This window comes from Lepisma saccharinum, chromosome 14 (genome assembly GCF_977018435.1).
Source record: "Lepisma saccharinum chromosome 14, izLepSacc3.1, whole genome shotgun sequence".
NCBI classification, from domain to species: domain Eukaryota; kingdom Metazoa; phylum Arthropoda; class Insecta; order Zygentoma; family Lepismatidae; genus Lepisma; species Lepisma saccharinum.
In genome coordinates this window covers 36,740,301-36,757,953 of record NC_139242.1, presented here as the reverse complement: position 1 = coordinate 36,757,953, position 17,653 = coordinate 36,740,301, and the positions used below count along the sequence as shown (strand labels likewise).

General features: G+C 37.3%; 1 protein-coding gene across 1 annotated transcript in view; it reads left to right on the top strand.

Moving 5' to 3' along the window:
• The window catches only part of myo (growth/differentiation factor myoglianin), a 49,855-nt gene extending 32,807 nt beyond the window's left edge, over positions 1-17,048 (top strand). Inside the window, exons 2-3 of the mRNA XM_083135390.1 lie at positions 10,759-11,126; positions 13,740-17,048. Of these exons, the coding sequence (XP_082991516.1) occupies positions 10,759-11,126; positions 13,740-14,123 (752 nt within the window). The 3' untranslated portion in view covers positions 14,124-17,048. The remainder of the gene's footprint in view (positions 1-10,758; positions 11,127-13,739) is intronic.
• The last annotated feature ends 605 nt before the right edge of the window (positions 17,049-17,653 follow it).

Sequence of the window (17,653 nt, the reverse complement as noted above, 5' to 3'; positions counted from 1 at the left end):
CACTGGGAGCTCTTTTGAAATCCACGCCTTGTTTCTTTAATAAATTTTGAAGATGAAGTTATAAAAATGTAAGGTGCTCAACAACTTCACTGGAGAATGTTAAGCATTGAAGGAACATTGTGAACAGTACGTTCCTAAATGAGAATAACTTTATTACTTATTTCATATTATTACCCAGAAGTTAAAGCAACGATGATATTATAATGTCGAATGACTTCTGCTGCAACTATACATTTTACTCTAGTCCAATATACAGAGTGGCCCACATAAAAGTAGCCCGGCGTGGTAATACCGGATACCGGCCGAAAGAAAGGTAGGAAAGAGTAGGAAAATGTGAACACTGGCTTACCTGCATGTTACATGAGATGCTGAAAGTGGGTCCCGTTAACGTCGAGACACTTCTGCGCACGTCGCAACATATTGGCTGACACAGCCTGTAGCTCTTCACGGGTGATGATGCTCTGGATGGTGTTGGTAATGTCCTGCTGCAGTTCAGCCAGGGTATGGGGGTTACTTGCATACACCTTCTGCTTTAAGCATCCCCAGAGATAAAAATCACGGGAGAACAAATCCGGGGAACGAGGGGCCACAACCCCTTGCTTACTGTGCGCTCTTCTGTAAACAGTTCATGCACCAACGCCAGGGATTCGTTCGAAGTGTGGCATGTGGCTCCATCTTGTTGGAAGTAGGACTATAGTTTTTCTTCTGGTTTCAGTTCGTCGTAAAACGTTTGCAAGAAGCCACGATAAACTACACTATTCACTGTGGATTCAAAAAAACACTGGACCTACTATACGTGTCCTGAAACTGCACATCAAACACCAATTTTTTGGCCATGGAGGGGGTGTCTTAGTGCTCAGCAGACCAGTACATCATACTCAACTAAGACTTTAATTATAAAAATAGAGATGACTGTGTACGACATTATACATATTCGTAGGCATGAAACGTAACAACAGCATTATTTCGGAGGTGGTTTTGTTCCTGGGTACCGTCCGCACATATTCTTCCACTATCACAATTCGCTGCTGCATGGAAAACACCATCATCTCGACGCGACTTGTTTACCAGAACTGCTAGGCATTTGACAGATCCATGAGCAACTAACAATGTTTATGAACAATTACATTAAAACATGAATGAGTACGTGTATTGCTTGTGCACAGATTTCTATGTCTAATTACATAACAGAGAGTTACACATACAATTATTAGCTCGTCTCTGGTATTACCCAGCCGGGCTACTTTTATGTGGGTCACCTGGTAAAAAGCGACGATCACACTCACTCACTCACTCAGATAAATTCTCACCATGAAGGATGCCTCGGATGCAAAAAATACTTCATTACGACCCATCCCGCACCCCATGAAACACCGAGAAAGTTCAAGTATTGCTAATTTTCTATAGTTTTCAGCGTTAAAATACATTTTTTGAGATTCCTAGCAACGTCCATTTCTCGGGCGAAATTCACAATTTTTTATACTTTCCTCAAGATCAATACATATGAATCTACTTTAGCTACTAAACATGCTTTCATAACTTACTATTCCATGCAAAAGTAGAGTTTCAGAAAAATGGAATACATAACACAATTCACAATAAACCATACATATAACATTAAAAAAAACTGTACATGTTTCTTATGTAAAGGTCAAACGAAGAGGGCACATAATCTATAGAAACGTTGCAAATTCGGTTGCGTTTCTGGTTGTGAAGTGCAGTTGGATGCAAGGAAGCAATCTGACGTTTTGCTCACATTACTGTTATTCTATCGAGGTAAAAAGTTTCTGTTGTGTCAGGTCTCCTTGCGCCAAGAAGGGCGTTTCCGTTGGTTTCACTGCTCATTGACAAACGGCACTAGCAAGATCTTCCAGAATCATCGGTCTCGGTTTGGGTTCAAATTCCGAGCGATAAGTGAGCAATGAAAAAAGAGTGCAAAGAAATCCAGAAAGAAATGAGGAAAAAGAACCGCATCGCCTTATTGAAAGTTTGCTTAAGTGTTTCGGAGTGATTTATTCTACCCTCCTGATAGAGGGGAGCAAAAATTAATGGCGCTTTATCAGTCTCCACATTCGACCTCTTTCGTTTGGCTCCTTCCTGTAAAAATGACGAATATGGCCGTCTGTGATAGCAACGTCTTTGAGAATAAACGAGAACTAGAAGTGGTAAACGTTGTAAGTGCCAAAAGCGGAAGTGTTGGGAAATCGCATCGTTCAGCACATCAGCCCGCAAGAACGTTCACACTAGTGACCTCTTTACACGCCCTTTGAACTACTCAGAGGGCTACCAGCTACATTTCACGTTTACTACATTATAAAGCATGGCACATTTCACAGTTTAACGTGGAAAACGGTGTTTCAATTATTGTGGCACTTACAGCGTTTACCAATTTTAGTCTTCAAACCATTAGTCACTGAAACATATTGTTATTCTTTAAACAAGGTTGGAAATAAAGGTTGTGTCAAAGGCTCTCACATATTTCGTTCATCACTAATCATTATTTTTGCCGACGTGCTTGGCAGAGTGGTTAGCAGAGCGTGCTACGACGCCATGGGTGCCGGGTTCGAATCCCGGTCTGGGCATTGGTTGATTGATTGATTTATTTTTTTATTTTACTTCACTTTTTGTGCCACGTTTGGCTAATTTACGAAGATGCGAATCGGTGATGATATGATGAATGGACACTCACAAACATCCATGGCCAGGCCAGGATTCGAAACCGGGACCCCTGGCGTCGTACCGCAATGTGCTACCCACTCCGCCACGGGGGCCGGCGCCTGGGCATTGGTGTTCTTTGTGAGCGCCGCTTCATCAATTTGATCATATCATCAGTCATCCTCATCTTCGCGACTAGCTAAAAGAGGCAGAAAAGCAAAGTAAGATAAACCAAATTAAATCAAACCAATCATTATTTAGCTTAATGACAAAAAAATAATTATTATACAGAAAATTGACTGCAAGATAACAACAAAAAATTTACACAAGATTAAATGATGTATGTATATTCCCTGAATATTAACTTCAAGTTGAAAAATCTCACTTGAAAATTCTCGATGCCTTGATATGCGATATTGATCAAAAGTTTACTTAATGGGCTGAAAAGGTACTTAAGATCAGTTGTGCAAACGTTCAGCACAGATGTTAAGAAATTAAATATCAGGAGGGGGAGAGCCTTTAGGGTTCACCAAATTTCTAATTAGCCTGACACTACAGCCTTAGTGTCGGATTTAACGACACGCGTAACTCCAATTCATTATCCAAGTGTCCCATTTTTGTGCCTGTGCAGTAACTTATCCTATGATTCCCGCGTATTTCGAAAGAGCGCATTTGATCTATTCATATCAAACTAACTTCCCTGCTCTAAGGCAAATTCTACATTCAAATTAACTTTCAATTATGTAGAGTCACCGGCAATAAAAATGGGGCAACTAGATCCTGCAAGGCGTTATGTGTGTTGCCTAACTCTATGGCGATAATTAGATTTAAATAGCAATTTTTTAATGGTAACTTCTACCACCGCCGTAGAGTCAGGCAACACACATAACATCTTGCAGAGATGCGAGTATTTCAGGAGCTAGTTGTCCCGTTTTTATTGCTGGCGACTGTACGTACAAAATATAATAAATGAAATTGTATCATTATCAGTAGGGCTAGGATTGTTATGACCTAATAGTCACCAAAATATGCAAATTAAAATATGCTCTTATGACCTAAAATTTTACAAAATATGCACTATAATTTGAAAAATATGCCCTTATAACTGGACTGTTTCAAACATCAATATCTAAACGCAGAGATATTTTCACATACGTACTATTTTTAGTTCACTTTATGGGTCCTGAGTTGCAATGCACAATGAATACTTTCTCTAAATTTTCAAATAAAAATGAAAAAGATTTTGCTACAGTCCAAAGAAAAAAAACTCTCGAGTAAGAAAGAATCCACTTCGAAATGGCTGTATATTTCTTGAAAATGCAAAAATATGCCGAATATGACCGAAAATCCATCAAAATATGCTCTATCACGCAGAAATGGCCAAATATGCCCTTATGCACCTTAATTTTATTAATTTCTTCATAATGAATTTATATATGTTTGGGGAACACATCACCCTTACCAAAAAAAATATGCTAAGTCATAAAAATCCTAGCGCTAATTATCACTAAAAGTTGAGACTAATCTATCCATTTATTGATGGCAATATACTCTAAGAGATGATTTAATCTTTCTCCTTTAACAATAGCTCTACTCCCCTAAGGAAAGCAAAAATAATCTAAAAAGCAGGGGAAAAAATTGACTACCTAAACTTTTTTTTATCCATGACAAGAGGCTTGTGCCGCCGGACAGGCAACAGTAAATCCCAAGTACGAGACCTGCGTCAAGTCGAAGTGCAGATTGTAAGTTGATGATGTGTGGTAGCGTGCGTGTTCAGACTGGGATAACGGAGAATTGTGCGTGCAAGTACGTGCGGTCCTTGGTTGTCTGCCGACCTTGACACTGGCCCTCCTTGGCCACGAAATAAACCGGCGTTAGTCATCCGTCTGCAGCCGCAATCAGTCCGATCGGAGGAGCTCGACCATTCAGGTATAATCTTCTGATCGCCAGGACACGTGGTGCTCGCATAAGGCAGGGTAATAGCCACGTGGATTGAGTTACGGATAAAGGAGATACCTTTTCATTGTAATAACAGGGTAGGGCGGGTCGAAAATACCCTCTGCGTTCTCCAGCTGCTCTCGACACGAGCACATGCTAGGCGTGAATGATATGACGGGCCGTTTCTTTATTGGGAAATTTCCTTAAGCAGTTGTGTGCCAGTGTATTAAAAAAAATAGAAATCGGGCAAATGTAGGAAATCTAGAGAAACCGTTAACATAATATATAATTGGGAGTTTCGAACTTGAAATCAAGGACGCCCGCAAGGCGGGGTCAGAGGGAGCACTTGCCCTCTGAGATAATCTGAAAAAAATAATAATAATGTGATTCTAATAGTGAAATTGTACTGATATTTAATTACAAATAATATTGTTTTCTGTGATATACACCTATAAATTACAACAATTAACTACATAAACGAGAGAACGTTTTTACCAGAGACATTAGAATCATGTTGACTGCCGTAACTAGGGGTGTGCGCGACGGAACAATTTGGGGTCGGAACGGAATTAGGAAGGAACATTTTTATAATCCCGACGTTCGGCTGAAAAAAATTGCCATTTTCCGACCAGGTATACCCGAAGCCCTCTGGAGATTGTTCGAAGCATCGTGTTGCACTGAAACTTGGTACAGAGGCTATTGCTGGTGAAAAAAGCATAGTTCAAATTTTCACCACCTAGTGGAAATATGGCGCTGAAATGTCGTACGCATTGAACAACATCCTGCTGCTGCATCAATGATCACGCTGTCTTACCTTTCCAAAGGCTCATTCACGTTGACGGCGCACATGTTGAACACTGGCATAAACTTAAAATTCAATATGATTGATAATTTTCCTTGTTTTATGCATAAGCACGAGTAGAAATGAAATGACAAATGATTTTATCACAAATTATTTGCTTATATTTCTGTGGTCCTGTTTTTAAACTTGGTGTTAATTTAAAATTAAACACAGGTGGTGTTCTGTGTGAGTTATATTACCATTCGTGAAGAAAATTGTTTCTCGCAAGGAAGTTACGAATATCTGTAGCCTGTAAACTACTGTGCCCATAAACAAAGATATGCACTTGCCTAGTTGTGCACTTGAACACGTTTTTGAGTGATCGCTATACTGAAGCATATCAAAGAGTTTGACTAAATCGCATTTGTCTTACCATCCTCCAATAACTTTGCCTTTATAACTTCTTTGTCAATATATAGTTAGTTACCATCTAATCAAAGGGTCCCTGGTTCGGAGGCGAATAATGGTTCGGATTCCACTTTAAACTGTGGGCCCAGTCCCAGTTAGCATTCCGTGGATAATGTGGATTTAAAACAAGAATTCAATATAGTTAGTTACTGTTTCAAAACATAGGAAGATAATTTTTTTTCATTTTAGTTCCTTACTTATTTTAATATCCTTCTGCTCTAATCATGATTGAAATTTGAAAGAACAAATTCAGGAACTGAACTGTGTGCATGACTGTGTAAATGAATTGGTCTCAGTGACATAACTTATTCCCATAGAACTTTGTTTTTTTACTGTCCAACACAGGGCGCAGTTTCCCAGATATCTTATGCTGGTAACTGTACATTTCCTGACAATTCGGATTAATACTTTGATATACTCACCACCATAATGATACATCTCGTATGCGTGTTGTCTGTATATACACACACATACATGTATATTTATACACACATATATAAATCTCTTGCAAAAGATATAAAGAAGAATAAGCTTCTTTAACGTGAAATATTAAGGAGAATCTTGCAGATAGGAAGGCTGTCTTTACGATGATACCAACAGAATTTCCTTCCCTTACTGGCGATGGAGAAGAAATGCCCATGAGCAAGAACCAGCCTTTATCAATTGAAGAGGGTTCCTAGCAGCGGCTTGCTTTGTGGCTGTTGACGCGTGCGTAGCTCTTCCCTTCCACCCTCGGAATCCTGAAATATGTCCGAGTCTTGAGGCTTCTTCTTTTTTCTTTTTTTAACTGTAACCAGGCACATTTCTCCCCCTCCCTTACCATCGCCCTAGAGGCTTTCCCCCCTTTTTTCTTTACCTGAGGGAAAGTGATTCGGCCTCCCATCCCCTCTACAAATGTAACCTTTTTATGGGCATTTATTAAGCACAATAGGGAGGGCTATCCCAAGGGGAGGGGGACAAGGGACCGTGCACTCCCCACACCTCTCAACCCAAGATCACCGTTCCGTGGAATGCGCAACACTCACTCCTAATAAAACTGATCCAACGCGGGAAAGTTGCTCTTTGGGAGGGGATCAAAAAGCTATTCCCTCAATCTTCGCGATCGGTTGGAACTAAGCATGAATTACAGAGTTGCCAACTTAACGCAAAACTTTGTGATTTGTGATAATTTTCATAAGCACGTTAAAGTTGTATCTAAGAACTAAAAGAATGATTGAAATGTATCAATTACGTATTAATATTGCCACGTGATTGTTTTTTATTCTTCATTGTTTAATGGTTGTTTTATTTAATATGAAATCAGTTATTAATAAAATAAGACAACACATGGTGAGATGTTAGAAAATGAACTTGAGTTTTGAAAAAAAAAAACACTACATATGCTGACCATGATAGTCTATATTTCAGTAAAAAAACACTCAACAACGTGACGTTAAGTGTTGTTTTTTACTAAAATATAGACTGCCTTGGTCAGCATATGTAGTGTTTTTTTATTTCATGGAAATGAAGATTAATAGCGTTACCATTGAGTTTCGATTACGAATGGAGTATTATCGGATAACACCATACATGCTCTCTCTCTCTCTCTCTTGCTCTCTCTCACACACACACACACATACACATACACACACACACACACACACACACACAAACACATATGTATAAGTTGCTTGTTCTTCCTTGAGTGACAGATATTCGATCTCGTCACCGAATTTTTCGAGTTCCAGTTCCCGTTGAGGCATGGCCATTGCTTTGTGATGTATTCCTTCAATACATTCATGTAATCGCCATTCAATCTTATTGTTGCAATTACAATTAGACAGAAAGAGCCCTCGAAATAAGACAAACATGATGTTATTCTAGTTTTCCAAGTGAGGTACGCCTTTAAGAGGGAGAAATTTCGCGAATAATATTACAACAATACAATTATTAAGCTACAATACATGACATTAGTTGAAGATAAGCTTGCAGAAATCATACCCATGTCGACAGAAGTGGGGTGTGAGATAAGTGATAGGCCCGCCTTGATGAAAAGCAATCGTATCAGCCAGTGGCGGCGATTAGGTTCCAAAACTGGGGAGGCAAGGTGCCAAAACTGAGGGTGGGGGCGCCGCCATTTTACTTTAGTTTAGTTTAAGGTTTAGCACGATGCAGGGTCAAAAGTGGGGGCCAACTGCCCCTTAATCGCCCCCACTGATATCAACTCATGAAGAAGATGGTGTATTTACCATAGCTTTTATTCCTATAAAATATATGCAGTGTTCTTTAAAACACTATGGTCTTGAAGAAGTCCAAAAACATTTTGCATATTAACTGAGTTCCGGCTGTTGGCACAGATATTTCGTAAAGATTATTCTTAAGATTTGCTTTACGTAAATAGATCAATCGAGACTGGGCCAACGGGTAATCGAAATCGCGACCACCTAATTGGCAGATTTAAGTACGAAATTGTCCAAAGAGCCTGTTAATTGCTTACGCATTTTGCAAAAAAAAAAAAAAAAATACAAACAAGAACTTTTTCTTTCTTTAAAAAAAGAAGAAGAAAACAGAAGATATTCTGTAAACACTTGGCTACCCTGATAGGAATATTTAATCCTCACTTTCTAAGGGTTGGATTCTGAAGGGTGCCGTGTCAAAGGAGATAGAAGCTTGTAGCTGCCTTCTTTGCGCATCTGTTCCGTCATGTTACCACTCCTACGGGATAAGTATGTCCTGACCATTCTTGCCCTGTTGCTCTATGTTCCATTACTTTATCAACGTTCGATAATGAGAGAGGAAATAGGGGTTTACTTACTCGGTATTTCTTAACGTTTTTATTACTAACGAAGTTCTGGTTGTGGTGAATCGTAGGTAGCTACTATTGCATGAAACAAATTCAAATTCCACGAAACACAAAAAAGTATAACTTAAACCGCCCAGTAACTACCAACAGCGGTACTTTCTGTAAGGGAAATATGGCCATAAGAAAGGTTATAACTTTTTTCAGTAGTTACCTGCATATTTTGCCGCCTTGTGATATATCCTATATTCCTTAATTCCTTAACAACACCTAGATAAAAAAGCGACTGGTGAGCACAGTATGTCATACATTTAATATGTATAGTGACAAGATGCAATTGAAGGAAAACTGATTGTAACTTTATTTTTGAAGAACATTCGATCACATAAACCTTTCATTAACAAGGATCGAGTTCCTAACTGATTACGCATTCGTAGCATTTCAATTCATAGAGCGAGGATTGAATTGAATTGGTGTTTTAAGTACACTTTATGCACAGTAAGGCTAATTGGGACTGAACCTACAGTTTATACTGGAATCCGAACCACTATGTACCTTCACCGGGTATCGAACCCGGGACCCCTTGATTACAAGGCGCCATCGCGGAGGCCCTCATAGAACGAGGAGAAAATCACTCTTGTTAGTAAATAATTACAATAAATCATAAAATTGCTATATTTTATGTTCGTTTTGGATAGATAAGAATCAAGAATTAATGCACAATTAATTAATTAATACGCAGAGAGGGGGTAGAAGTCGGTACTAAAGCATTTGTTTGGAACAAACTATTTGAAATATTTTTTCAACACCGTCAATTTCACATTAGCTAATAATGGAAAACAAGGACACAAACTTATTTCAATGGCAGAAAATGAATGATAAATGCATTCCGAAAATAATTCTTTTTGCACATATAGCTTCTATAACTTTAATTTCCAACATATGTTTTACACATGCAACATGGAGCGACATAAAATAAGAATATACATATGCAACATGCTAACATAAATTGTGTACGTATTGAAAGTTTATTCAATACATATATACAACACATATTATTTAAATACATTACATTACAGAAAACAACTATATTGCGAGCAAGAACATTTTTAGATCCAATTTTTGCGAAATGTATATTAATATGCATAAGATTTGAAATCGAAGGGGGCAATTGCTCCTCTGTGCACCCCATGCAGGGCGCCAAGGCATTCTCTCTTCCACAACTTTTTTTATTTAGATCATTCGGCACCCATGGCCGACTCGCGCCGCCACATAGAAAATGAGAAAAGGAGGCCTTGCGCGCGAAGCGAGCAAGAAAATTTTACGATTTTTTTTTTTTTTGCATAAAATTTAAAATCGAAGGGGAAATTCTCCTCTGTGCTTCCCATACTGGTGCCCTTGGCCATCAATGTTTGCCCCCTAGAATTTACTTCTGTCGAAGGTTGGGGGAGGGGCAATGCCCTCCTGTCCCCCCTGTGGTTGCGCCACTGACCTTGGTGGCATCCACTCCCTGCTCTCCTCTGACACCCTTGCTGGTGTAAGTTGTATGAATTTCAGTGTGTTTTTCAATAGATGGAAATTTACTCTTGACTATACTAACCCATTACTGATTTTTGAAAAATCACGGTTCTTTCCATGTCAATAGATGTAAGATGGAATTTCATAATTAGAGCATTGTTACTTATGTAGGTCTAATGAGAAATTCTATATATTGATATCAATGCACCAGAAAGAAAGTTTATTTATCTGATAGATTTACGAAACATTGTTGAACGTATCGTACTCTTTTTTGAATGTATAGCTGCGATTAAACCAGTTCCATGAATCGCCAACCTCCGTGGCTGAGTCGTTATCACAGCGCGCAACGACGTCAGGGTTCCCCGGTTCGAATCGCGACCTGGGTGTTCTTTGCGAGTTTCCCTTCATCAGTTTCATCTTATCCTCATAGTCGCGATTAGCCAAAAGTGCAAGAATAGCGACGCTAAATAGCAAAAATTTAAAAAATCAGTTTCCATGATTTATTTATTATCGTTTAAATGTTAAAATTCTATCTAGCAGCTAGATACTTTATTATTAATTGTACTCAATATCCAAATAAATATAATAATAAATTTAATTTTTTTACTGTATTTTACAGCACCTCATTTACGACATGTGCAGCAGGGACAAAACATCCAGTACTTCAAATTCTCCGAAAAAATAACAAGGAATAGGGTACTAGATTCACAATTATGGCTGTACCTAAAGGATGAAGAAAAGACGGAGAAGGTGATTACCATCGAAGTACTTCAGGTGATGAAGATCAAGGAAGGGGAATCACTCACAATGACCAGCGTTCTATCGGCGAAGAGAGCCCTCCGACAAGGCTGGATCACACTGGATGTTCGTAAATTGATGGCCCATTGGTTCAAGTACCCAAAGGAAAATCTAGGAATCGTGGTTCGAACTGAAGATGAAGCAGACAAAAAATATGTCGTTACTTATCCATCCGAGGAAGAATTTTTTGTAAGTATTTTTTAATATAATTTTAGATGTTAGTTCCAAAAGATCCTAACTGCAAGATGATTGCGTAATATTCTGATGAATCAACTTAGGGAAAACGGTTAAGAGCTGATGGAGGGATCTTTCATCCAATTGTGTGTTTAGGCTTACAAACCCCATTTATTAAAGAAGAGGAATTCTGTGGAATGTCAGCTCTCTTTTCAATTTTAATTATTAATCTACAGTATACGATTATGAAAATGGACCTCCCCGATGCTAGTGGTAACGTCTTCGCCTTGTAATCAAGGAGTCCCGGGTTCGATACCCGATGGAGGCACATAGTGTTTCGGATCCCACTTTAAACTGTAGGTCCAGTCCTGATTAGCCTTCTGTGCATAAAGTAGACTTAAAAACCAAAAATAAAGAAAAAAACGATTATGAAAAGAAATATTTTATGTCCGATGCAGGTTTGCAAATTTTTATATTGCATTATTATAGGTGTATCAACACAGGTAATTAATTTAACACATATCCCTGGAATCAAACACACGCTTGCGGAAATCAGGATCGGAACACACACAAAAACATGGCGAATATGTAGTTAAAAACTTGAAGTACTACTAATTTACAGTGGGGTTGATTTTTCATATCATTTCCTATATAAACTTCGTCTGTATGATTGCTGTCACCATGCAATCAATTAGTCCAGGGCTCGATCTATAGTCCAACCACAGTGCACAATGGTTCGGATCCCACTTTCAACTGTACGTTCAGTAACGACTATCCTACATGAACATAAAGTAGATTTAAAAACAAGGAAACAAACTCAGATATTAAAAAAATATCTGCGATCGAAACTAAATTTACATTTGTGATTGGTGTTAGAGCAGTGACAGAAGGTACCGTTTTTACCTTTTGAAAAGAACGTTGCATTTATTCTGAAGAATGAAAAAGAGATGTAAATATACAGGTTACTGCACTTGCTGCTAATCTGGCGGCATTTTCTTTGCGACGACTTTCCTAACATCGCATTGTATTAATAGTATTTAGTCATGTTATGTTTGGTGTAGCTTTAGCACTTTGAGCATAGATTTTGTTATTTGCTCAGTTTGCTTGCGAAAGACTTATTTTTAAAGCAACGCTTCACTTTATAAATAACTTTGCACTCGTTAGTAACTAATGTAATATGATTGTAAAAGTAATATTTTAAATAACGACACTCGGTTACTTTTCATAGTTATTAACTGTTATCGATAATAATTAACGGGGTTACGACTGTAATTAAATAATTTTAGAACAGTACATAACGAATGCCAGAGATATTGCAAATTGTTGAAGCACAATATGAGACAGCTATGCTGAGCTAAATATCTGAATTGCGTCATGTTTTTACTGCGTGACGAAAATAGATAACCTGGACACAGTACATTCAGCATGATTCGTTGTTATCTGCATACTGAGAGAAAAAATAACACGAATTATCCAGATTTCCCAATATCGTTGCAACTGTATGTCTACTATTTGAAAAATAAAAACTGCACATCATATAGGGTAAATGCAAATCATATTTGATCAGATCATTAATAATGGATGCAAAGAAACAACATTTAGGACGAAGCATTGTAATAGACATAATCAAGTTTCCATGTTGATGCAGGCCTCTTTATCGTACACAGAATGTAATAAATGTACAGATATGTCGTGGTTCAGAATAGTGGTTCCAAACTTACAATGCTTCTTTTCTTTTTTATTATTTCTTTACAACGCTTGAGTCAGGGGCGTATATTCTAGACTAGCTAGACAATCTGCAAAGCCTGAAGCTCTCAGACTAAAATATAGAAAATAAACTATTAGAAATTGTGAATAAAACTGTTCATTTGATGGTGATTCTGGAGTTGGCAAGCTGGTTTCTTAGGAGTTTGCAACCTGCCGTTGGTGGTTGCTTCCTTGAAGGCACCTGAAACGATCAAATTGAAGGTGTATAACCATTTATAAAGGGCGTTTACGTTGTTCTAGTATTTTCTTTTCTTCCATAGCATAAGACCACGTGTCATAGTGATTTAGTCCATATCTTAGACTCAGCATACACCACTTGCTAGAATCTACCACGAGCGGAAGCAGTCGTGCACCTGGCCTGGATAATGTCATTTGATTCTAAGTACATATCTTATGTCAGAACGTACGAAAAGTTGGTATACATTTTAAAATTTAACTGTGCATTAAATCAATGCCCATCGTGAGAAATTCATCGAGTAACTCTGTAAATATCACATGATATTTTTGGGCAGACAAATGAAAGAAAATTATACATCCTTATTCAGTTGGAAGTGATGTAAGATCAATTCTGATGGTCGACAACTCTTGGAAGTCTGAAACAAAACTCTCTCGGTGAATTCACACACATTGTGACTGATCTCCGCAAGAGCCATGATTGAAATACCCGAAAGGAAAAACCAAGATATTGAACCGACGAAGGTGGCTGCATGATTCTTCCAGGATATATTGTAATCACTGTGTTCCTGGCTGACGCTTACAATAAATTCCTTATGGACGCGTATGAGTAGGTTACTTTAGTTGTAAAGAAGGTAAATCATGAAAATTTCTAGTGTTGTTAAAAACCATTTTCTTTCTTTGCAGATACCATTCGTACAAGTTCACATGGCTGACGGAAGGAAGCACAGAACGAAAAGAACCATTGGAATAAATTGTAATGAAAATTCCCATGAAACAAGATGCTGTCGGTACCCTCTCACGGTGGACTTCGAAACTTTCGGATGGGACTGGATCATCGCCCCAAAGAAATACGAGGCCAACTACTGCTCCGGAGAGTGTCCTTACGTGTTCCTCCAAAAATATCCGCACACTCACATTGTTCAACAAGCTAATCCGGCAGGGACAGCAGGACCCTGTTGTGCACCAAGGAAAATGTCACATATTTCCATGCTTTATTTCGATAATGAATTTAACATAATTTATGGCCTGTTGCCGGGAATGGTTGTGGACAGGTGCGGTTGTTCGTAAACTCATGTGTTCAAACCAAGTGGTCTATATTTATTTTTTCAGCTCGAGGAAGGCAAACAACAACAACAACACACACACACTACAAGCATACACACACGACACGTAAACGTACGGACGTATATGAGTGCTTAAACAAATACTCAAGCACTTACACTCACAGGTACATATGAAAACACGTACACAAATAAAACAACGAGGTTAAAGTGATTGAGTTGTGTGGATATTGTAGCGAGTACGCTTGAAGGCCCCCGAAGAGCTAGTGATTTTTGAAAGTCCTTGTATATAGTGTGTACATATGATGTGATATTTAGAAGCAACTTTTTAATCTCAGTGAGATTGTCTGATGTGAAGTTTTATAGGGCTTTCATACAATTTTAATTGACAAGAAATACTCAATGTGAGAAATATTACATGAAAAGATGAGACGACGCAAAAATTTAAAAGGCTGATTCGATAGTTACAATTTTTTGAAATCATGAAGAGACCTTAAGATGTCATTTTGTATTCACCAGACGTGGACAATACTTGCACAGATTATATTGAAATTAGTACACATTTAATGTGACACTTCTGTGAGTATACAAGAGCAACGGTGATACAATTTTTGTTAGTTGTAATTTTGTGGACTAATTGTAGTGTCAAAAATAAGACAATGCCAACCGAATTTGGTTGGCCTGTTTCATAAGATCTCCTTGACGGTTTCGAAGGTAAGACTGGAATAGTGTACAAATGTGATGTAACAAGACAAGGCATACATAAAGCTCTGCGACAGAATTGCAGATGTTGTGATGTTAATAGTGCAGAGCTAGTTAATGGTAAAGCTATTGTGATATCTCTTGTTCTTAAGGTGAAATAAGCAAGGATATGTAGGAAACTCTCTGATATTGCAGTGGGCAGCTTACTTGAAGATCTACGTTATCTGCGCTGGAAACGAAAATTGTTGGTTTATTACATTCCTTTGAAAACGTTTTCTAACCATGCTATAAGTTGAAAAGAAAAATGGGAATTGAAGTCTCCCTTGTAAATATTCTATAAATAATACTGTGTTCACGTCATTAGCCGTGGAAAATCAGAAAGTATCGTATTAATTTATTGTGATAATTAAAAAGTAAGGATTTTTTTTTTCTTTTTGCATTTTATGAAAGTGTGCAAACCTTAATATTTCCATTCGAAGTAATGTGAAGATGATGAACGATGATTTCTTATTATCATTTTCCAAATACATGCTTTTGTCCCAACTTTTCCTTTGTAGCCTTGTTTGATTATTACGTCCTTTATTATTTTATTTGTAGATGACTTCAAATTTATTTTTGTATTGTATTTTAAGTAAGTCAAGTGAAAATTTGTAATGTTTTTCTACTTCTTAATATCATTTAAATGTCATTATATGTTTTATACACATAATGATATTTAGACTAATAAGTTTATCCTGCGATTTGTTTTGGCTTTACAAGCTACTCAGTTTAAACATAAAAATCTGATCTCGTAATTATAAATGTCTATGACTTCTTAATGTAAGTGAAAACCTTTCGCGAAAAAATAATGGATTGTGTTTTATTCTTGTGATATGACCAAACACACAGAGAACAAAACTAGCATTATATTAATTAATCGACTGAAAAAACTTGAAACTTTTTTTTAAAGAATGTGAACTAACTTCACTTTGGGAGGGGGGTATCTAGTGAAAGTCTCAGGTTATTGAACCTGTTAATGTGAAAATTTAGAAGATCGTATTCAATAGGGGGAAAAAAGAACAAAATACCTACCTAATTGACTTTCCTCAGGGTAGCTTGTTGCCTTCGACAATTGACATAGATTGTGTGAAATCAGTCTCGCAATCGATAGTCTAGAAATTATATATATCAAACCAAAAAAGAAACATTCATATTAAGTATATGATGTTTGTTGGAATAATTCCATTTAATAGCAATGAGGGTGATCACATTTCTGAAAAACAGCTAGCCGAACTGAGCAGAAAGAAGTACTATGTAAAGGAAACATTCTGGTGATGTCTAGTTCTTTCCAAATGATATTGTTCCCAGCAGTCATGCTCCTTGGGATATACACACACACCAGTTGATGACTGTGATATGAATACAATGTATTTTTGGATAACTTGTATCAAATAATTGTCATAATGTAATTATAATATTGTTTGCTTGCAAATGGCAGTAGAAATAAATAAAAAAAATAATTATGTTCCACCAAGTACAGTGATGTCAACGCCCATCTGGATGTAGTCATATAGATTGTGTTCAACTTTCCTGCGTGAAGTGATATTTTTTTCTTAATTAAATTGCGTTTGTCTTTCAGTGCACAGCTAAGCTAATGGAAAAACACTGAAACTATTACAAAAGGATTGTATCAAATTGTGTAATTGGTTTAAGTAACATGTATCTTAAATTTGTCTTAGTTAACAATGCAGATTAGAAATTCAGCACCAAAATTGCGGTGCCAAACAGTAAAGTAAAGTTTATAAATATATCAATGTGCATAAGCTTATGAATCACTGCCATTTTGAAGAAGAGTAGGTTTAAAATATTTAAAAAAATAAAATAAACATAAAAATACGCACATGACAAGTGTTTTCTTGGAGAAGTTACGAGACGGAGCTGTTAAGATAGCCTTCTACGTTAAACAAATCTCCATGTAAATGAATTATGTATTTTGTACGTATGATGAAAGTATGAAAGAGAGAATGTTTGTAAGGGAGAGAGTTATGTTTGTGGTCTCAATTTAATTGCATATATTGTCAATACTAAGAGTAAGATTTTTGTTCAGTCTGATAGCATATTCAACCATAATAGTAATAGTATCCATAGTACAGTGCGTTTTTTGGTTTCTTATAATATTCTTGTAATAGTAGATACTGGATACATGGACACCTATAACACACTTGAAGTTGTACTTGCTAAGGAAGAATAAATGCAATCTTATAATAAAAACTACTGATGCACATATTTTATGTAAATATAAGAAGAACCTGTAAAGGTTAAAAGGTTAAGTTGTACCCTATACATTGCAACGTAACGTTGAAGCATATATGAAGTGCGGAAAAACTCTACACATTCTCATTCTCAGTGGAGGTGGCGCTCCAACCACCTTTACTTTCAGAAGTAACCACAGCTACTTATTGATATGTATAAGATCCACTTACATGGGCTTTTGCGAAAAAATTCCCACCGCTTTGATTCGAATCTGGGTTTCCTGCATGATTGGCAGACGCTCAACCAACTGAATCACTAGGTGTAGTAAAGCGTAAACATATAAAACAAATATAAATACAAATACCGGGTGTTAAAATAATTGAGGGGTTACAAAATTTATTGCAAGTAAAGTATTGAACTTACGTCCAGAACGAACGAGGAACTCAAACAATTCTTTTGTACACCTACAAATGTTCAATGTGTGCACCACACATCAACACGATTGTCTACTTCTTGCCACACTCGCATCAACATGAGCCTGTCGATTCGCTCCCTTAGGGCTGCGTTATCATGTGGCATCGGTGAGACGAATACCCTGTCTTT